This window comes from Vombatus ursinus, unplaced genomic scaffold (genome assembly GCF_900497805.2).
Source record: "Vombatus ursinus unplaced genomic scaffold, bare-nosed wombat genome assembly UNPS02014158.1, whole genome shotgun sequence".
NCBI lineage: Eukaryota > Metazoa > Chordata > Mammalia > Diprotodontia > Vombatidae > Vombatus > Vombatus ursinus.
The window spans coordinates 3,200,956-3,224,134 of NW_020953936.1; the positions used below are offsets into that span (position 1 = coordinate 3,200,956).

The window sequence follows — 23,179 nt, forward strand, 5'->3', positions numbered from 1 at the left end:
ACATTTATTTTTTTTTTTAAAAAGGACAGGCAGTAATGAGAATAGTTTGTGGGTTCATCCTTTCTTCTTATTCCTCATCTATAATAAAGAGGATTACACAAATGCACTATATTTAAGAGATTTTCTAAGAGATGAAGGCTTTTGTTTTGGTGAATCAGATCAATGATTTCATTTACACAGGGGACTCCCAATAAACAAACTCCCTCCCAGAGTGGAGAACAGCATCTGCTCTATAATTTATGGATGGTCTTAGAGAGTTGCCTACGGCACTGAGAGGTTAAGCAACATGCCCATGTGACCTAACTCGGGTCTTCCTGACTCAGAGAGGTCACTTCTTTAAATCCAATATGCCCTGCCTGATGCCTCTCACAAAGGGGCTGAATAAAACATGTTCCCCTTGTTGAGGACTAGGTGAAGGGGATGATGGTCAAGTAGGTATATGTCCAGTAAATGATGACATCTCAAATCAGATCCCTGAATAATTACCTAAATTACTACCTAGAAGTAAAAATGAGGCAGCTAGGTGGTGCAATGGATAGAATGCTGGGCCTGAAGTCAGGAAGATTGATCTTTCTGAGTTCAAATCTGGCCTCAGATACTTACTAGTTGTGTGACCCTGGGTAAGTTACTTCACCCTATTTGCCTCATATTCCTCATCTGTAAAATATAGTGGAGAAGGAAATGGCAAACCACTCCAGTATCTTTGCCAACAAAACCCCAAATGGGGTCATGAAGAGACAGACATAACTGAAACAACTGAACAACAACAACAAAAGTAAAAATGGGCTGTTTCAGTTGGGTAGCGGATTCCATTTCACTGGAAGTCTTCAAGCAACGGCTGGAGGGGTCATCAGTCTAGTGTGCTACTGTATGGACGCGATGACTACTGAGGCCCTGCAAATCTAAGAGTCACACTACAACCCCCAAAGTAGTACCATATAACCTAGCAGTCAAGCTAACAAGGTTATCAGAACTCCAGGATAACGTCAATTCCTCTTTGAGCTTACATTTGCTTTTCCAGCGGGACGGTAGGATCGACTCTTTCTCCCAATATCCCACAGAACTCGGGGCTCCCATGTTTGATGGGCTTGAAGCCCCCACCTGGGGCTCGGAGCTGTCGACGCCTGTCTCTGGAAGGCGAGGGGGAAGACTGCCTTTTCTCATTCCCGTTAAACTGAGCTGTAAGAGATAAAGATGAAAGAGTTATCAGAGAGTGTAAGAATCAGTGATAACATTTTTTAAAAAGTCTGACTATCTGAAGACGGGTCCAATTTGTTACAAGGCTTCCTTCACATGATAAGGATACTATTTACCCCTTCCAAACTGGTATTTAATGCTTTAAGTGAAGAAAAATTTTCTCAGCAAGGTGTCCCACTGAGGTAATTTTTCCAGCAGTGAAAACTACAAAGCTAAAAATATATTTGGCTTTTTAGAACTTGATAATCCAGATGCCCTGAAATCACGCATGAAGCAACTATTGGTGTTGCTTGTTTAAAATATTTAATGTGAATGTAACTGGGATGAGAAGCTATCAAGATGACTCAGTTACTATTTCTTCCATACTTTGTTACGACTGGTGGGTATTCAGATCGGGTGGGTACATTTTGTCCTTTTTCACTCAGTTATAAAAAGATGAGATGTACTTTTTGCAGATAGGCATGGATGGGAGTTACACTTGAGATTCCAGAGTACTCATTTGCAGTCCGATATAAAAAACTTAATAATCCATGTGCTGGTAATCGTAAGTATGGAATGAGTCACATATTGAGATCTTATGCATGGCTCGGGATACAAGAATAATATAGTATTAAAGCCATACCAATGAGCCATCCATGTCACATCAGAATTGTTATGAATTTAGGAAAGAATGATATGAGGCTCTTTAGTAACATGACATCCAGACCACTGTTGACTGGTCATGGTCGGACACGACCGAAAAAGATTAAACGGACGTGGATTTTGATTTTTAAGTAAGATTATGGTTTGGGCATGTAAAAGTGAGAGTGATTCACTTCTAGCCAGCTGTGCAAAGAATACTTCTGTTCAGTGGAATAAAATCCTTTACTTTCATGCCTGACTGGGGTAAGGCTAATAGACATCTCACCCCTCTATTCTGAGACCTATGTTGTCCTACTTTGAAATTAGTCCTGATTCAAAAGTAAAGAATACTATGGGCAACTGTTAACATATTCCCCCGGAAAGAAACATCTTAAGAAAGCACATCAGGGCATGTCAGAACTCACATTACTATGACTTTAATGAGACATGGTGAGCTTGCAGCTTTCTAAATACATCCAACAGGCAGATCTTGGGATTGAAGATGACCAAATAAGGTGGTGAGAAATTGGAACCCCACGAAAGCTTCCCCAGCTGTGGGATAAAGAGATGACACCAGGGGCCTCTGCAGCATTATGACTGTCTGCGGAGGGCAGACGCTTGCCAGCATCGTAGCCCTAACCTTAAGGGCACAAATAGTCAGCGTGATACGCCCCCGCTGTTACCCTGGCAGAACGAGCTTAGTGAATTTGAGAACTCCGACTTTTGTAAACCTCCCTGCCTTCAATCGTCACTGTGAAACACTTCAGTAAACACTCCAGCGACTGTGCTAAGAAAAGAAAAAAAAAAGGAACAAAATAATATATAACTACCATTTTCTATAGTGCTCTAGGATTGGCAAAGTGCTTCACGTACGCTGTCACATTTGTATTTTGCAACAACACAGGATTATTATCCTCATTATACAAGTGAGGAAAATGAGGCTCAGAAAGGGTGATTTGCCTGTGGTTACACAGCTGGTGTCAAAGGCTTCCCTAAACACCAACTCTAACTAATTTACATATCATACAATTATACTCCATGGCCAGTGATTAAAAGATATGAGTTGGAGTTCACAGGCTTATATATATATATATATATATATATATATTTATTTATTTATTTATTTATTTTTGCTTTTTGGTGAGGCAATCGGGGTTAAGTGACTTGCCCAGGGTCACACAGCTAGTAAGCGTCAAGTGTCTGAGGCCAAATTTGAACTCAGGTCCTCCTGCTCCAAGGCCAGAGCTCTATGTACCATGCCACCTACCTGCCCCTCAGACTCATATATTTAGAGCTGAAGGGACCTTAAAGTTCTTCTAGTCTGATGCTCTCATTTTAGAGATGAGGAAATGGAGGCCCAGGGAGATGCAACGATTTGACTTAGGTAGCACAGGTAATGGGTACCTGGGGTGGAACTCACCCAGGTCTTCTCCAATCCAGCACTCTTTCCATGCTGTTATTGTGTGAGTGAAGATTGCAATGTTTTCCATTCCTTAAGTATTGCAATCAAAATGCAAACTTCTGTTGGGAACCAAAATATCTTCACGGCTCATTTTCTCTTTTGGTTAATATTTGTTTGTCAACTACATTTCTTCCTCAAAATATAGTTTAAAGAAATGAAAGAAAACATTTCCTTTCATAATTTCAGCCACACTACACAAATACTTTCTTCAAAAATACAACACCCTTAACAAGGAGCGATTCTGTGAATGGACCAGGGCTAAAGGGCAGTTGCACAGGCTTACAATACAATTTGCAATCAACTATTATTTTCAATGAGAATAAAACTGGGGTAGGGGAAGCAGCCACTCTAATATGGAAATCTTCTGTCTGTTGGGGATAGATGAATGCTAATATACTAGCTTTGTGCCTGGAGCCCCTGAACAATATACTTAATTAGATATTGAAAACCATTTAACTTAACCCAGCAAAAATTAGCCTTCTAACACATTTTCCTGGATGTAACCATCACAGTAATATTGTGATGGTAATGTTGTATTTAAAAGTCAGCACCCACATGAAATCCTTTGACAAAGAAGCGTAGAGTTTAAATTTGAAGGCTCCTGCAGATTAATGTCGCAGCCAGGATGACATAAACATCTGGCTTGGGGATCCTGGTTCATTAAAAAAAAAAGAAAAAGAAAAAGAATTTCAAGTGACTCTAGAATGAGAAAAGTGTGTGACAAATAATGTAGCTGCTGAAATGAGGCATTCAGTCAGTCAACAGTGGTTGGTGAAACAGACTGGGGTTCCATGGAGGATTATACTCTAATCACTGGGTGAGGTAGAGAGAGGGAAACAGGCAAATTTTTTCCTTCTAGGAAGAGTTGAGCAGCCCAAAGGGGGAGACTCAGAATAGTACAATGGAGAAAGCAATTAGTTCTATGGGCTTGGAAACCTGGCTACTTGGCTAAGTCCCTTACTGGTCACTGGCCCTCCTCATCTGAAAATGAGCGGGTGAGGAAGTTCAATGTTTAAACTCCGATCCCCCATGATTAGGGGACAAATAATACATTTTTGATTATAGTACAAACATACACTTTTGAAATCACAAATTTTAAAGACTCTGCAGTGCTCCTAACATGTCATATAATGTAAAGTTAATTTTTGTTCCTAAGGTGCCTTATGAACAAAGGAGACAGAAAATACATATAGGGATGGATACCATTCTATTGCTCTTTTTTTAAAGTGATCATTCATTTTATTTCTTCCTCTTATATAAGCCTATTCTTTTCTTTTCTTTTTTAACTATTGGGGAAAATACATCTCTGGAAACATACTCTAAATAACCATAATCTAGGGGCAACTAGGTGAAGTAACGGATAGAGTACTGGCCCTGGAGTCAGGAGGGTCTGAGTTCAAATATGACCTCAGATATTTACTAGCTGAGTGACCCTGGGCAAGTCACTTAACCCTGATTGCCTCTTTAAAAAAATGACTATAATCTCTGAGGATGTTTCTTTTAAAAATTATTACTGATATCTTTTATTTTAAAATCATCTACAACTCCCAAAAGACAGCTATGCTTGTTCACTGACCCAGATTCAGTTTCCTCATCTGTAAAATGGGGACATTTATTGTACCTGCCTCCTAGGGTTCTTATGAGGATCAGATAACATATGTAAAATGCTTTGCAAACCTTAAAGCACCATAAAATGCTAGAAATTATTATCACTGTTGTTGTTAACATATGTCCTCCCTTCAGAAAGCTATATAATAAATAAAAAAGAGAAAAAAACCAGTTCAGTAAAATTAACCAATACTGAAGATGTTTGACATTTATATGCAGTGTTCCATACCATAACTCCCCCCACACTTCTGCAGAGAAGGGGGGGGCAGTGCCTTCTCTCTTCTTTGGGGTCAAGTTTGGTTATTGCAATTTTGCAGGATTCCGTTTTGATTGTTTAGATGCTGTTATTTCTGCTTATATTGTTGGAGTCATTGTGTATTTGCCTTTCCTGGCTGTCTACTTGCTTTTGGATCGGTTCATGTACTTCTTCCCTTGGGTTTTTGTACTCATCTTATTAACTTTGTTTTAAACTGTGCGGTAACATTCTGTTGCATTCACGGACTCAAAGTATTCTTCAGTATGTGGGCATTGTTCACATTTCCACAAAAGGGCTCTATATTTGAATTAATCTCAACTTTTGGGAGGGGGGGCTAAATTTTCTCATCTATAAAAATAGGGATCTCAACTAGCTGACCTTTAAGGTACCTTCTAATTTTAAATCTCTAATGCCATGATTTACTTCCTTTGAGTCTCAATTTCCACATTAATAAAATGAGAAGAAATGACTGGTAAGGTTTCCTTCAGTTCCAAAATTGTGGGATTTGCTAATCCTCCAAAGACCTCTTGGAACACTGACTAAATAACAGAAATGAGATAATCCCTTAAAATGAGGATATCTGGTCACCCTCCCTGGGGATGTTTCCACATCTTATTTACTAAGAAGTCAGAAGTCTGGTGAAGGTTAAGTCTCAAGCAGAGACTAGGCCCTAGAGACTGTATAACATGGTTTCTGGTTTACTTGAAAAATCTGTAACAGGCAAAACTGCTAAATCATGCAGTAAAGAAACCAGCAATCTCAGAAAAGTTAACTGGAGTCCTCATAGCAGAGGTAGCTGGTGGTGCAGTGGACAGAGCATAGGGCCTGGAGTCAGGAAGACCTGAGTTCAAATGTGATCTCAGATACTAGCTGCAAGACCCTGGGCAAGTCGCTTAACTTCTGCTTGCCTCAGTTTCCTCAACTGACAAATGGTGAAAATAATAGCATCTACCTTCCAGGTAAATGAGATCATATTTGTAAAGTGATTATTTGTACAGTGTGTGGCACAGAGTAGGTGCTATGTAAATGCTTATTTCCTCCCCATCCCCAGTCACTGAGCTAATATATTTTGGAGGCAAGGGCACAAACCTCGGTTTCATTTGACTCCAGATCCAATCCCTTTTCCACTATGTATATTAAGAATTAAAACATTCTTCATGCAGAATTAAATAGAATTCTATATTCTATTTAATGTGGAATTTTGTCTATAGGATCCTCCAGGTAAAGTTGGAAGGAAAATTAGAGGCCCTGTTGTCTAATTTACAGATAAGAAACCTGAGTTAAGTAATTTGCCCAAAGTCACCCAGTTAAGAGTAAGCAACAGGGGTGGGATTTGATCCCAGGTCCTCTTGCTCCAAAGTCAGTGTTTTTCTCATTTTGATAAATTAGGAGAGAAGAAGGGAGGAGCACAAAGGTTGAGAGATAAGAGGTTGTACAGTTATCCCTTCCACATAGCGACTTTTCCCATCAGGGTTTCACTGTATCTTTGGTCAGGCATAAGAAATTAAATGGAAAATTTTGGGGAGTTTTGTGGGAGCTGTAGAGGACACATGACGGCCAGCAGACGACAGAAAAAGTTTAGCTCAGAAATGCATAAAATATATATATATAGTATTGCATAATATCAACTCAAATTTTACAATAAGATACTGTAAACACTCTACAAAAGAAAAAAGAAAAAATTCAGACTTTTTCTCTGGTATGAAGAGAGGGCCAAAAAATTTTAAGCTTTAAGCAGATTTTCCAGATTGGGGGGGGGTGGCGAGTGGCACTGCGCCCCTAACTCCCTCCATGTAGAAGGGATACCTATATACAGAGACTAACTAGCAAGCTGACCAATTTGATTGGATTGCAAAGTGCATAGCTGGCCTGTAAAGTATGGCTGCCAGACTGCAAAGGATTTTAAAAGTGAAAAAGAGTTTTCTGTCTCTCCTACAGGAAAAAGGGAATCACTGCAGTTTCTTGAGTGGGAGAGTGATATGGTCAGACCTGTGCTTTAGGAATATTAGCTTTGGAGTTATGTATTAACAACATTCATTCAAAGCAAATTCGCTCAGGGCAACTTTGTGGAGTATGCACTTGTTATAACCCCCACGTCCCTGTAGGCAGCACTAAGAGAGGTAAAATGGAGCACTGGAAGGAAGCTTAAGACATAGTCTCCGTCCTGGAGGGGCTGGTTTTTAAGTAACAAAGGGTGTGGTATATGTAAATGGTATAAATAAAGGCCCTAAAGCAGATGGTGCTGGGGAGCAGGAAGAGGTGAGGGGGCATAGACCGGACAGCAGAATGGGGTCAGATTTCTCCTCTTCTTTCCTTTCTTTGTATGCCTAATGATTAGCGCAGTGCCTTACCTATAGTAAGGGCTTAATAAATGCTTGCTGACTGATTGCTTCTACTACTGATCTCTCCCGTCATTTGACCAGAGGAAGGACTAAGAAAAGAAACTCAAACCAGTTAATTTTGATTCCCCAGAGGCTAAAAGGTAGGGTGGGGGGAGAGGGACTCCTGTCTAAAGTCAGGAATTTAGATTATCTGTAGACTTAAATTTTCAAATTAAACCTATTACCATAATGTAGCAGAGAGAAAATTTATATACAATGCTTTGTAATCTTTAAAGGCTATATACTTGTTAGCTATTATTATTATTAGCATAGAAAACTGGGGTATAACTGTACCCAGACACCAGGGTTCATTAATGGAGGAAACTGGATGCCTGCGGTTTTTCTTCTTTATAGTAAAATATCAGTTTTCAAAGCAGGTAAATTGGATAAAAATCTAATAATGTCATAGACAATACTTTGATTCCCCACTGAATTAATTTATACATTCATTTGCAACCATAATCATATGCCCATATATTTTAGAGAAAACAGGTGGAATTGAATGGCAAGCTTAATTAGGCAAATCATTTTCCTTAAAATAAAAACATTCAAACTCCAATCGTAGTAATTCAGTGGTGAAAAAAGAAATCACAGAAGCTCTAAACACATAACAGTCTTCTTTCCTTCTAATTAAATTTCTCTTTAGTCGGCAGTTTAAAATGGCAATATTTTTAATTTAGTGATTTTTCTGCAGAAGATAAAGATATAAAAGAATTGTATTTGGGGAAAAACACATCACCCTCACAAGCCATTTAAATGGTGGAAATGAATTAATTTAACATGTAGGTGATTAAAAATTTAATCCGAATCCAACAAGATGTAAGTTAAACCCAAATCATGGCAGCACACTAGGAAAACAATGCTTTTCTTGGCTCAGACAACCCTGACCGGCAAATATGAACTACAATTCTGTGGAGAACATTATTGATTCTTTCCAGGTGTTCGGCATTTTATCTGCTGCGTTGCCTTTTCTCCTCTGACACTGCAACCACCCTAGTTCAGGCTCTCATCACCCTTCCACCTCACCACCCAAAGGACGTTGGCAATTTTCCATCTGACTTGCAGCTGAAATCTTCTGCATATGTCGTCTTCCTTGCTGGAAGGTGTGATCCTTGAGAACAGGGACCTATTACTATTCTTAGTGCTCAGCACAGCACTTTATAGTAAGTGCTTAATAAATACTTGCTTCATCCATTCATTCATGCACAACTAGATTACTGCAAAAGCCTTTGGGTTGACCTTCCTGCCTCAAGTTTCTTCCCAATCCAGTCCATCCTCCAATTAGCCATCAAAGTGATACGGCCATATCACACCCCTATTCGATAAACTGCAGTGGCTCTCTCTCACTTCCAGCATATATTATAAAATCCTCTGTTTGGAGTTTAAAACCCTTCATAACCTGGCCCCTTCCCACCTTTCCAGTTTTCTTACATCTAATCCCTTCCATGTACTCTCCAACCCAGTGACTAGGGCCTCCTTGCTGTTCCTTGAATAAGACATTCCATTTCCTGCTTGGGCATTTTCATGGGGTAATTCCCTATTCTTGGAATTTTCTCCCTCCTCATTCCTTTCTGAAGTTTTAGCGAATCTTCCCAAATGCTAATGCCTTCCCTCTGACATTCTATCTCCAGCTCAAGTTGGGAGGCCTATCTATCCCCAAATATGGCGCTTCTCTCATTTACTCTGATTGTTTAGAAAGATGGTCCAAGGTGGGCTCCTGCCATGCAATGCCTTCTCTTAATCCAGAGCAGTGAGGGTGGTCTGGAGGATGATTGACAAAGCAGTTTTTTCGGAGTTTTGCTATATAACAGCTTGTTATTAATTTTGTTTATATAATTCATCTGGCCACTAAAAAGTTCATTGTCTAAGTTGACTAAGAGTAAGAGAGTTCTCTTGGGGGACTGGAAACAAATTGAGATGTCTATAATATTCACATTTTGGAGTGATTTTCCATTTTCTTGTTTCTATACTCCTGAACTGACTGTAAATCTATCCAGTGCCTGGCCAAGAAGTTAGGGAAATGGAAGGAGGAATAGTCTAAGATATCAGTTCTCTATTTTTGTTCTCAAGACCCCTTTACACTCTTAAAAACCAAGGACCCCAAAAAGCCTGTATTTATACGGGTGGTATCTTCAATATTTACCATGTTATAATAAACTGATTACATGATTTAACATAAACAACATATTTTTATGAGAAACATTTTCTGAAACAAAAAAATTAGAAAGAAGTGTGGCATTGTTAGATATATTTATGCAAAACTCTTTCATGTTTGGCTTAACAGAAGACAGCTGGATTCTCATCTGCATTCAATTTGTTGGGTTGGGTTGTTTTGGTTGTAGTGTACGAAGAAAATCTGGCCCCATGGAGATCAATAATTTTAGCTAACATTTATATAGTGATTACTATGTGCCAGACACTGTGCTAACTGCTGTACAATTATTATTTCATTTGATCCTCACAACAACCTCGGGAGGTGCTATTATTATCCCCATTTAACAGATGAGGAAACTGAATCAAATAGAGGTAAAATGACTTGCCCAAGGTCACACAGCTAGGAGTGTCTGGGGATGGATTTGAACTCATGTCTTCCTGACTCTAGGCCTGGTGCTCTACTGTGCTACTTACCTGCCCCTGGTTGGGAAAGGGAGCAGTAGTTTCAGAGGCAAATAATGCCTCAGTATGATTGTAAAAATAGTTTGGATTTCATGGATCCCTTAAAAGGGTCTCGGGAATGTCTAGGGGTCTTTGGACCACACTTTGAGAACTTCTGGTCTAACAGCTTATAGGATGAGTCAGCAGTGGCCTTTGGGATAGGCAGCACACGCGCACAATGCTGAGAAAGCCACGTGGCTGGTGACAAGCGAGATAGCAGCCACACTGTGGCCAAATTATGTATTACATGCCACAGCTGCTTAATAAAGTGCTTCACTGAGAAATCTGCTTTTCTGTAAGTTACATACCAGACAAGCAGGGAAATCAGTCAGAGAAGGGGAGCAGCTATTGTTACAACAGCACCAGGGAAACCCACTAAGCAGGTACCTAGCTCATACTGATTGTCGTTTATTTTGTGATAAGTCAAAGAACATGGTAGGACTGAAGGACCCTTTATGCTCTGGTTTTGAATGTGCTGACACAATTTTACTAACACTTCCATAGAAGGAACATTGACTCTGTTCCTGCCATATTTCTATTTTCTTTACAGATCAAGTTTATTCTTTACATAAACAAAATCGCCATTTTTGCCATGCTGTTTTTAAAGGACATCTGTATTGAAATGCAATTATAAAATTGATAATTAAAAAAAGTTCATGGACTCCTAAGTTAAAAAATCCTTGCACCAAGTGCTTCTTTATTTTACAAAATTCTTATATCATACCAAAGATTTCATAGATATTCTGTAACACTTAGACTTGGCTTGAGCATCAATACATATTAGTTCAAAATAACCAAAGGAGTGGGACAGCAGCAGTGACAGCTTTGGAAGGTCTCAGTCTAGAGATGGTAAATAGGTTGGACAATCAGTCAGAAAGAGATTACAGGGGTCCCTTTGTTGGCACTAGGTGCAGCTGGTGCTATTTGGCAACTCTATTGCCCACATGCAGTTCTGGGTCACAGTTCCAGGATGGAGAGGAGCACTTGTGGTCAGTCACAAGGGACTCTTACAGGGCCAATAGGAGAACTAGTGATTGCGGCTGCAGGGGACCAGAGATCCTTCCTGGTAAAAGATCATAGCACAGACCAGGAAAGCAGTGACCACATCTATCCCCCAATCACACCACCCTGGAAGCACTGAAAACTTGCAAACCCTCAGAACTAGCTCTGAAAAGAGTAGCACAAAAAGGTCTGAGACTTTGGACAATTCCTCCCCATCCTTCAGGTGAGGAGAGCCCAACTTATCATAAAGTTCAAAGTCAAGAAGCAGGTTGGGAAAATGAGGAAACGACAACAACAAAAAAGAATTTGACTATAAAAAGCTATAGCAGTCACAGGGAAGACAAGACAAATTCAGAAGAAGACAACAATGTGAAAATAGCTATAAGCAAAGCCTCAAAGAAAAATGCTAATTGAACCAAAGCCCAACAAGAATCCCTGTAAGAGTTAAAGAAAGAGGTAAGAGTGGTAGAGGAAAAACTGGGAAAAGAAATGAGAGTGAAACAAGAAAATTATGAAAAAAGAATTCACAGCTTGGTAAAAGAGGCACAAAAAATACTGAAGAATACCTTAAAAACCAGAACTGGTCAAATAGAAAAGGAGATACAAAAATTCACTCAAGGAAAGAACTACTTAAAAAACAGAACTGACCAAATGAAGAAGTACAAAATCTCACTGAAAAAAATTAAAATTAGAATTAAATTAAAATTAGAAACTCTTTAAAAATTAGAATTGGCAAAGCAGAAGCTAATGACTCCATGAGATACCATGAATGAATCAAACAAAATTAAAGAATGAAAAAACAGAAGAAAGGTGAAATATCTCATTGGAAAAACAAGTGACCTGGAAAATAGACCAAGGAGGGATAATTTAAGAATTATTGGACTACCTGAAAGCCAGGATGAAAAAAGAAGCCCAGACATCATATTTCAAGAAATTATAAAGGAAGAATGCCCTACTATTTTAGATCCAGAGGGTAAAACAGAAATGGAAAGACTCTACTGATCACCTCCAAAAAGAGATCCCAAAACAAAAACTCCCACATATATCACAGTCAAATTCCAGAGCTCCAAGGTCAAAAAGAAAATATTGAAAGTGGCCAGAAAGAAAGAGATCAAATATCACGGAGCCACAGTTAGGATCACCCATGATTTAGTAGCTTCCACATTAAAGGAGCAGAGGGCTTGGATGATATTCAAGAAGGCAAAGGCATTAGGATTACCACCAAGAATAACCTATCCAGCAAAACTAAGTATGATCCTTCAGAGGGAAAAATGGATATTTAATAAAACAGAGGACTTTTAAGTATTTCTAATAAAAAGACCAGAGCTGAATAGAAAATTTGATATTCAAACATAAAACTCAAGAGAAGCACAAAAAGGTAAACATGAAAGAGTAATCATGAGGGACTCAATAAACTTTTCTATATGGGAAGATGATACATCTAACTCCTATGAACTTTATCATTATTAAGGCAGTTAGAAGGAGTCTAACTGGGGGTATGGGGGTGAGTTGAGTATGTTAGAATGATCTGCAAAAAAAATGAAGGGGTGAGAAAGAGGGATGCACTGGGAGAAGGGAAAAGGGAGACAAAGAATGGGGAAAATTTTGTCACATAAAGGAAGTGTGCAAAAAAGAGCTTTTATAGGGGAAGGGAGAATGGGGGGTGATGGGCAATACTTGAACCTCTCTGGAATTAGTTAAAAGAGGGAAGAATACACACACACACACACACACACACACACACACACACACACAGACAGACACACTCAGTTGGGTATAGAAATCTATCTTACCCAATAGGGAAATAGAAGGGGAAGGGGATAAGAGATATGTGTATATGTGTATACATGTGTGTGGGTTGGGGATGACAGAAGGGAGGGCAGATTAAGGAAGGCAGTGGTTGGAAGCAAAACTGACCTTTAAGGGACAGGATAAAAAGAGGAGGATAAATAGAAGTAAATAGGATGGAGGGAAATACACAGTATTCATAACTATGAATATGAACAGGATGAGCTCACCCGTAAAATGGAAGCAGATAGCAGAATAGGTCAGAAACTGGAATCCAACAATATGTTTACAAGAGACACACATGTAGCAAAAAGACACACATGTAAAGTTAAAATAAGAGATTGGAGCAAAATCTACTATATTTCAGCTGAAGTAAAAAAGGCAGGGACAGCAATCATGATCCTAGGCAAAGCAAAAGCAAAAATAGACCAAATTATAAGAGACAATCAGCTAAACTACATTTTACTAAAAGCTACCAATGAAAATGAAGTAACAAATTTTTTTTTACAGTAAGTTTCTCTTACAAAGGACTCAGCTCTCAAATATATATAGGGAACTAAGTCAAATTTATAAAAACAAGAGCCATTCCCAATTGATAAATGGTCAAAGGATACGAACAAGCAGTTTTCAGAAGAAATCAAAGCTATCTACAGTCATATGAAAAAATGCTCTAAATCACTACTGATTAGAAAAATACAAATTAAAACAATTCTGAGGTACCACCTCACACCTATCATAAATGACAAATGCTGGAGGGGATGAGAGAAATAGGCCCACTAATAAATTGTTGGAGTTGTGAACTGATCCAACCATTCTGGAGAACAATTTGGAACTTTTTCCAAAGGGCTATGAAACTGTGCATTTGACCCAACAATGTCTTTACTAAGTGTTTATGACAGAGATCAAAGAAAAAAGAAAAGGACCTATATGCACAAAAAATTTGTAACAACTATTTTTGTGGCAAAGAACTGGATGTTGAGGGGATGCTTATCAATTGGGGAATGGTTGAACATGCGTTGGCATATAATTGTGATGGGATACTATTGTTCTACAAAAAATGATGACAGGTGTGGTTTCAGAAAAAAAAAAAAACACAGGGCAAGACCTATATGAACTGATGCAAAATGAGGTGAGAAGAACTGGGAGGTCATTGTGCACAGTAACAGCAATGTTGTGATGCTGATCAAATGTGAAAGACTTGCCTACTCTGATCAATGCCATGTCCAAGACAATTCCAAAGGACTCGTGAAAAGTGTTATCTACCTCCAGAGAGAACTGATGAACTCTGAGTATAAATTGAAATATAATATTTTTGCTTTATTTTTTTTGAGACATGGCTAATATGAAAATATGTTTTACATGATTTCACATGCGTAACTGATACAATTTTGCTTGACTTTTCAGTGGGTGAGGGAGGGGTGGGAGGAAGAGAGAGAATTGGGAACTCAAAATTTAAAAACAATGTCAAAAATAAATAAATAATTAATTTATATATTTATATATGTATATATGTGTATATATGCACACACATATATATTTAAAGAAAATACTGTCATGCACCCATGAAATAGGGAACCATACCAATAATAAAGTAATAAAGTACTTTCAAAATAATAATCAAATATACAAAAATATAAAATGCAAGAAACTATAATTATTAGTAAAAATTCAGTTAAACAAAGAAACATATAGGGAAGAAATATGAATGCTCCCCATATAACCTTTAAAAATATTGTGAATGGAGTCCCAGGGTTCATATAAAGTTAAAAAAAAACCTTCCATTATTCACACATATTTTTACTACGTTTAAATTAAGTTAGGCAGTGGTTCAGGTAAGGAATAAATCAACACCTGCAGAGGGAAGTTTTTTTTTTTCTAACTCAAGGAAGCTCTAGATATATACTCTCTTTCTCCATAATATACAGACTCTGTGTGTGTGTGTGTGTGTGTGTGTGTGTGTGTGTGTGTGTGTGTAATACAGAGGGAGAAATGCCCTATATTTCCAATCTAAAAAACAGGAGAACATGTTTCTATTGACATTTCAGCCTGAGGACATGATTTGGTCATAAGAATATAGAACTAAAAGCCAGGAGTCTTGCGTTCAAGTTCCATTATCTCTCCAACCTTTTCTGCACCTCAGTTTCTTCATCATTAAAACAAAGATAATATTTAAATGCCTTAAAGAATTGGAAATTGAGGGGATGTCTATCAATTGGGGAATGGCTGAACAAGTTGTGGTATATGAATGTAATGGAATACTGTTGTGCTGTAAGAAATGATGAGCAGGCAGGCTTCAGAAAAGCCTGGAAAGACTTACATGAACTGATGCTGAGTGAAATGAGCAGAACCAGGAGAACACTGTGCGATGACTGACTTTGAAAGACTTGGCTCTTCTCAGCAATGCAAGAATCTAAGACATCTCTAAAAGGCTCATGATGAAAATTGCTATCCACATTCAGAGAAAGAACTGTGGAGTTTGAATGCAGATGGAAGCATATTATTTGCTCTCCTTTTCTTTTGTTGTTTTGTTTTATTGCTTCATTCTTGTGGTTCCTCCCATTAGTTCTAATTGTTCTTTACATCATGACTAATGGGAAAATATGCTTAACATGAATGTATAAGTAGAACCTATATCAGATTGCACGTCTTTTTGGCAGGAGGAGGAGGGGGAGGGAGAATAAATTTAAAGCTCAAAAAATATTATGGAAAAGAATGTTGAAAACTAAAAATAAATAAATTAATTATTAAAAAAATAAAAATACTGAAGCCAAAAACAAAACAAAAATACTGAAGCCAAAAAAAAAAAAAAAAAGAATTTGGTCTAATACTATAACATAGGAAAAACCAAGAGACTTAACAATGATTATTACCTAGACTAGTGGTTCCCACTGGTTCTTAAACCCCTTGGGAGTTTGTGGCAATGATCAAATGAGTTCACACTAAAAATTCTTTAATTCTGCCTTAAATAGCAATAATTGCAGAATATTGGAGGTAGTATATTAAATTACCCTGAGGTTTTCCAACACATTTTTGTTGTTGAAAGGGGAGGAAATAAAAGGAAAAGAACAAAAAACATTGAGAACTGCTGACCAAGACTATGACGTGGCTGAATGGGAAATGAGTTGGTCTGTTGGCATATCTATCTTGGACACAATTTGCAGATGGACAGTGAACAGGGCCCAGAACTGAATAATAAAAAGACTGGGATAGCTTTTCAGTTATCACCTCCATCTCTAAAAAAATTCAAACTGTAGGTGACTTAAAAAGAGCAGAAAGAAGTGAGATGTCTGGTTGGTATAAGTAGGCTGTAACACAACACCATTAAAGACTTGCACACAGGAAGTGGGGAGAGGGGTATGATACAAGAGAAGGAGGTCAGTCAGTCATATAGCAAGAGTGAAGATCAACAGACGGACAACCTGAGTACTGCCCTGGTACTCACATAATGTTAAAAGACTAGAGGAAGGCCCCTAGCACACTGGATCAGTCCTTAATGGAGGATCTGTAAGAATACATGGACAAAAGCCATGCAGAAGAAGGCATGGATAGCTTGGGATCTATACTGTTGGAGAGATTACATAATAGGCACTGACAAGATCCACTGAAAGGCTGAAGAATAATTACTCCTAGGGACGTTGTGAGGTAGTGGTATTGCTGGATCAAAGGATATGCAGTTCTATGGCCCATTGGACACAGTTCCAAATTGCTTTCCAGACTGGTTGGATCAGTTCACAACTCCAACAACAGTGAATTAGTGTCCCAATTTTCCTATATCCTCCCCAACATTTATTTATCACTTTCCTTTTTTGTCAAGTGAGGTGGTGCCTCAGAGTTGTTTTAATTTGCATTTCTCTAATCAAAAATGATTTAGAGCATTTCTTCATATGCCTAGAGACAGTTTTGATTTCTTCATCTGAAAACTGCCTGTTGATATCCTTTGACCATTTAATAACTGGGGAATGGCTTGTATTCTCATAAAGTTGACTCAGTTCTCTGTATATTTGAGAAATGAGGCCTTTATCAGAGACATTTGCTGTAAAGATTGTTTCCCAGCTTTCTGCTTTCCTTCTAATCTTGGTTGCATTGGTTTTGTTTGTGCAAAAGCTTTTTAATTTATATTAAATTTGATTATATTAATCAAAATAATCTATTTTGCATTTTGCATCTTTTTATATTATTTTATATCTTATTTGGTCATGAATTCTTCCTTTCTCAATAGATCTGACAGGTAGACTCTTCCTTGCTCTTCTAATTTGCTTATGATATCACCCTTTGTAAATCACGTACCCATTTTGACCTTATCTTGGCACACAGTATGAGATGTTCTATACCTTATTTGTGTCCTATTGTTTTGCACTTTTCCCAGCAGTGTTTGTCAAATGAGTTCTTATCCCAAAGGCTGGGGTCTAGACCATGTTCTAATGTTACATAGGCTTACTATTAAACTTTTTCTTTCAATCACCCAGACTCCTTGGGGGTAAAAGCACAATAAGCCTTTTTCTCCCACAAAGAGGAAGCCATTCTACAGAAAATACTATCTTAGAGGTGAGGATGGAGGAAGGGAGAAGTAATGGGATAAATCATGGACTTTCCCCTCTGGCTCTGACTCCCACTCATGATCATCCCTGCTCCTATTTTCCCCTCTTACAGCTTTAATTTTGCCAGGTTTTAACACACTCTCCAGAGAAACCTCTGAGTCACAGATCACACCTTCCACCTGTAGCCTATTAATCTCTACTTCCATTAACATTGGCCTTTTCACGTGTATAATTACAAGACCCATTAATCTTTCTTTAGCCTGGGCTCAGTCTTTCAAGATCAAAAGCTCATTCACCTGGGTCTCTAATTGCCTAATAAGCACGGACAATTTATTTTCATTCTCCTTTTCTTGGCAATGAAGCTTTTCCAAAGCTGTCGATAAGAGCCAAGGAATATTTTTATTTTTTCCTATCCAATTTTTCAGGCATTCATCATGCCAATCCCACAGGGTGAATGGGAAGGCACTTTAAATGTTCCATGCTGTGTCTTTCCAAATGTTCACTATTATTCACTATAAACAGAAGGCATGTTTCTGAATGTATGACACAGGAATCTTCGCATTTGAAGGGAAAAAGAGAAGAAAAAGCAGGACCATGACCCCTTTTAGCTCTCTTCCACTAAAAACATTAACTGACAAGCATGTTGGGATGGGAAGAACACTGGATGGAGTTGGGATACCTGGGTTTGAGACTTAGCTCTGTCACTAATGTGCTGCAGGACATGAGACAAGCAGCTCCCACCTCTTTAGGCTTAGGTCTTCCTCACCTATAAGATGAGGAGTTTGGATTACAGGATCCGAACTGCGCTAATATTTTGTGATTTTTTGCCTATAGGCAGGGAAGGATATTAAAAAGTAACTGGCTCAAGTTGTATACAAAAAAATGAGGATAAATATAGATATTTTCTAGTAAATTCTACATGTGCTTCTAAGGTGAATTCTAGGAATTTTACATTTATAAATTAAGGCATTTACAAGCAAAACAAAAAGGTCTACCTGTTTCAGTTACATGCCTTGCTATATATATTTGTACTTGACAATTATCTCCTTGAGCAGAGAGAGACACAAACATACCCCACAGATGCCTAATACAGGAAATAACAAAGCTTCTTAATTTTTCATCTGTGTATCATCAAGCATCCAAATTTAACTGACTGACTGTTTTGATATAGAAGTTGAATTACATCATTCAAGGAACTGGATGTATTTAGCTAAGTGTGTTATTTGTAAGCCCTAAACCGCTGTTTATTTGGAAGTGATGGGACACAGAAGATGATAAGGAACAAAACTCCATTTCCCCTTCATTTTGACAAAAGCGCAATTCATCAGTGGGCTGCCTAGTCCATTTAGCGTGTGGATGTCTTTCATGATATTTTAGTCCATTGTCTCTGCCCACTAGTTATTCATTACTATTTCCTGCACTCATCCTTAGAATATCCACTGGCATTTAAACTGAATAAATCTCTTTCACATGAGCCAGTTAGCATAAAAATTGAGAAAACTCATATTATTTTTATTATTTAGTATGTGGAATGGTAAACAATGACAACAAAGATGATATGACTGAAACAAATCCATGAGAGGAAATCATTTAACAAGCCCAACCTTTTACTGCATGGCCGCAAGCCATGGAACAATACAGTCTGTGATGAACTGAAAATGAGTATACCCAGAGGGCAATGGAGAGGCACAATGGAACAGGCAGCCGCACATAGCAAACAAGGAAATATGAAGAACAACTAGAGTAAGTGATATCATCAAGGAAACACAGGAATGACAAAGACAAAGTGGCAAGTGAGAGTCATAAACAATGGACAACCTCCTGATACCACTGGTATATCCTTGAGACGTCAGGAGAAAGTGAGGAAGACACCTAACAGATGGACTAGGGGTGCCCTTGTAGCCAATCAATGACATCAATGTGGGGATGGACATAGACAATTGTCGCAGAGGATGGGGGTGCATTGTGATGGGCATCACTGTATGAAATCACCAAATTTATGAACTCACTGATATACCTGAATTAAGCTTAAAATATGACGGAGCTAGGTGGCTCAGGGGATGGAGTACTGGGCCCTGAGTCAGGAAGAGCTGAGTTTAAATCTGGCCTCAGAAACTTATTTGTGTGACCCTGGACAAGTCACTTAGCCTCTGTTTGTCTCAGTTTACTCACCTATAAAATGTGGATTAAAGTACTTAACTCCTGGGGTTGTTGTGAAGATCAGATGAGATAATATTTGTAAAGTACTTTGCAAACCTTAAAGTGCTATATAAATGTTAGCTAATAATAATAATAATGATGATATCTAACATTTATATAGTGCTACTATGTACACCAGGCACTGTGTTATTACTATTAAATAGGACACACTGTCTTTAATGCAACTCAACATGCCAAGGAAAACCTATATACATTTTGGAATAGTTAGGTGGTACAGTAGATACAGTGCCAGGCCTGCAGTTAGGAAGATTCATGTTCCTATCTGGCCTCAGACACTTCCTAGCTGTGTGACCCTTGGCAAGTCACTTAACCCATTTGCCTCAGTTTCTTCATCTTTCAAGAAAAGCTGGAGAAGGAAATGGCAAGCCACTGTAGTATCTTTGCCAAGAAAACTCCAAATGGGGTCACAAAGAGTTGGACATGACTAAAATGACTGAACAACAAAAACACATTTTTCCTTCCTAAAAAGCATCTGATGAAATCATTCCTGCTCAAATCTTTGAACGTACAAAGGTCCCTGATTTGTCAAGCAAAAAGCAAAGAAAATAATATATTGACTCTGGATCCTTTTCAAACAACATTCAAAAGTAATCTTAGGGAAAATTCAAATCTACCAATTATCCCATGCAGATTTGCTAAAGCCATCAACATTGACTTTTGAGAAGTCATTAAATGAATCTGTTCATTTTTCAACTAGGAAAACCAGCTACCAAAACCTTGCCACCAGCCTCTTATTATCCAAAGTCAATGTTACTAGTTCCCTAATTTAAATCCCTTTGCTCTGTCACAGTGTTAAACATTAATTACAATGGTTATTTATTACATATCCAATGTTCATGGTACAAATAAAATAGCTTCCTTACTGATTGACACAAGAAAACCAGGGAAACTCTGAGAGACAGAACACACATCCCTTCTTTCCCCTTCCCTTGCTTCCCACCCCCCTCAAGCTCAAGCTCTTAGGAGAAACAAATAGCAAAATAAAAAGCATGCAAAAATCATGAGAGCTTGGTGTTGAGAGAGACTGCAAAAAGGAAATACTGAAAAAAAACCAAAAAACAAAAACCAAAAAAACAAAAACAACCCCAACCACCACCAATGGGGTGCCTGAGCACTAAACAGCCTCTTTTACCAAGAGATGCCATTTGACTAGTACATCTGCAGAGGGCTGATTTCTATTTAATCACAGGACAAGATCTGTTAATTTTATAGGCACAATGCCTCATTCACCATTATGATGGCTTCCACTCTAGTTCAGGTCTTCATCAGCTCTTGCCTGGGCTACTGCAACACTTAGAAATTATTTCACTACTTTGCCAAACTGATACTTCTCAGCAAAGGTCTATGTCTCTCCCCTGCTAGTGGATAAAATATCAGCTCCCCACCCTGGCATTTAAAGGTCTTTATAACTTGGTTCCAGTATGCCTTTCCAAGCTTAATTCATATTATTCCCTTTCATTCATTCCTCTACATTCAAAATGGGCTATTGATGTGTCTGGCAAATAGCATTCCCTCTCCTGTTTTTGTGGCTTTTCCTCACACCTCTCATGAATCCTTAGATTCCTTCATACATGAGCTCGGGTGTCTGCTCCAATGGTTTGTCTTTCCTTTCCTTCTCTTTTCATTTCTTGTCTACATACACAGACATGCACACTCCCTACCTTCCATACAAGAGATAGCCAGTAGAGAGAGAGAAAAGTTGGCCAAAAAGAGAGTTTTGGGGAATACCCAGTGCTTAAGGGACAATAGGTAAAGAGCCAGAAGGTGAGACGATAAATGGGTGAGAGGGAATGATTAATTAAACAAAGTCACAGGAGGGGATGGGGTTGGGGTACAGAAAGAATGGCTTCTTTGTGCAAGAAGGATGGCTGTATTCTAACTCTAAAATTGGGAGGAATGAGAAGAGGAGGAGCTCTGAGGGGGCTCCTGGTCTCAATGTTTTCATAAAAATGTTTTGGGATTACTTCTAGATTTCTTTTATCCACATCTAGTCTACTTCTCTCTGGCTACAGCGGTAGGTCACCATAGTGTCATTCTCATAAAGAACAGAAATATTTACTTAGAGAATGAAGAATCAAATATTATTTTTGGAAAGCCAATTAACTATGAAAACATCTTTTCCTTCAATAGCCCTTTCTTTATTCTCCGTTGAAGTCATATCCATAGTTTACGGATGTCTCTAGACAGATATAGTTAAGTCCAAGTGGACTCACCTGAGTGGTTATTTGAATGAAAAAACTAGACCAGTTCTGCCCTCTATTGTTTGCTCTGATGGTGGCATAAGGAAGTAGTTCATTTGCCAATAAAGACTACAAATGTGCCCTTTGCAGATAGAATTTTCATTAGGAGCAAGAACCTTGTTTATTTCCACTTCAGATAGGTTCAAAAGCTCATTTTTTAATGCTGTGGTTATTAGTTCCATCACTGCATTAAAAAATTACCAATCTACAGCTCATTCTCTTTCACCCCAGAATCTGAGAACATGACTAATGCCAACAGTGTGGTGGAAAGTATCAAAATCTTTTCTACTGCTGAGATATTTCAAGCTCAGAGAGATCAAGGGACTAGCTTAGGGTCACATTATAAACAAGTGGTAACGAAGAACTGACAATTAAAAAACTAAAATCATCATTATGTAGGTGCAAATGCTGGGTAATTTTTTTTCCCTCTTAAAGAGTGGGGTTGTGTGGTATGGGAGATAGAGTCCTGAATTTTGAATTCAAAAGAAATGGGCTCAGATCCTAACTCTGACACTTACTAGTTGTGTCCACTGGGCAAGTCACTTAATTTCTCTCCATGTCAATTATTCCCATCTGTAAAATGAGGATAAGAAAAAAGTAGGATTGTTGTAAGGTGCAAATACTCTCATGAATACTGCTCCCTCCCTCAATCTTGGAGGAGGATGATTTACCCAGCACTGGAGTGAGTCATGGGGCAAGAATCTCAAACAAGTCTCACTACTCTAATAACCAGCCTGGCAGGCATGACTCCAAAGATCCCTGTTTGGGCATTCAGGCTGGACCTGGGCATCTGCCCTACTCTATGTGTAGCCTACCCCCACTTCCTTTTCACCTCTTTCTCAGGGCTTGATAATCAAACCAATGTGATTCTTGTTCCTGAGAAAGGCATCACAACTTGTTTGCCTGTGGTTCCACTTAGAATCTCTATGATTGAGTTGTAGGTTGCATAGGCTGAAGTTCCTTCCCGGCCCTCCCAAATCCATTCATATCAGCCTCATCCTTCCAGAGGCTCTATTGACCTCTTCTTTAACCTGATTTGCCCTCTGGAATCTTGGTTTTATTGTTATTAAATTACCCTCATATTAGACCTGTACCCTATCTCTGGAAATGATTCTATGTTTTGTCTCTACTTTTATGTGTGTATAGATACACATATTTACTTGTATACATATGGCCACTAGGTGGCGCAGTGGGTAGAGTGCTGGCCCTGA

General features: G+C 38.5%; 1 protein-coding gene across 1 annotated transcript in view; it reads right to left on the reverse strand.

The window, feature by feature from the left end:
- The window catches only part of SHB (SH2 domain containing adaptor protein B), a 348,548-nt gene that overhangs the window by 106,302 nt on the left and 219,067 nt on the right, over positions 1 to 23,179 (reverse strand). The window contains exon 4 of the mRNA XM_027858991.1: positions 1,008 to 1,179. Coding sequence (XP_027714792.1) covers positions 1,008 to 1,179 — 172 coding nt within the window. The remainder of the gene's footprint in view (positions 1 to 1,007; positions 1,180 to 23,179) is intronic.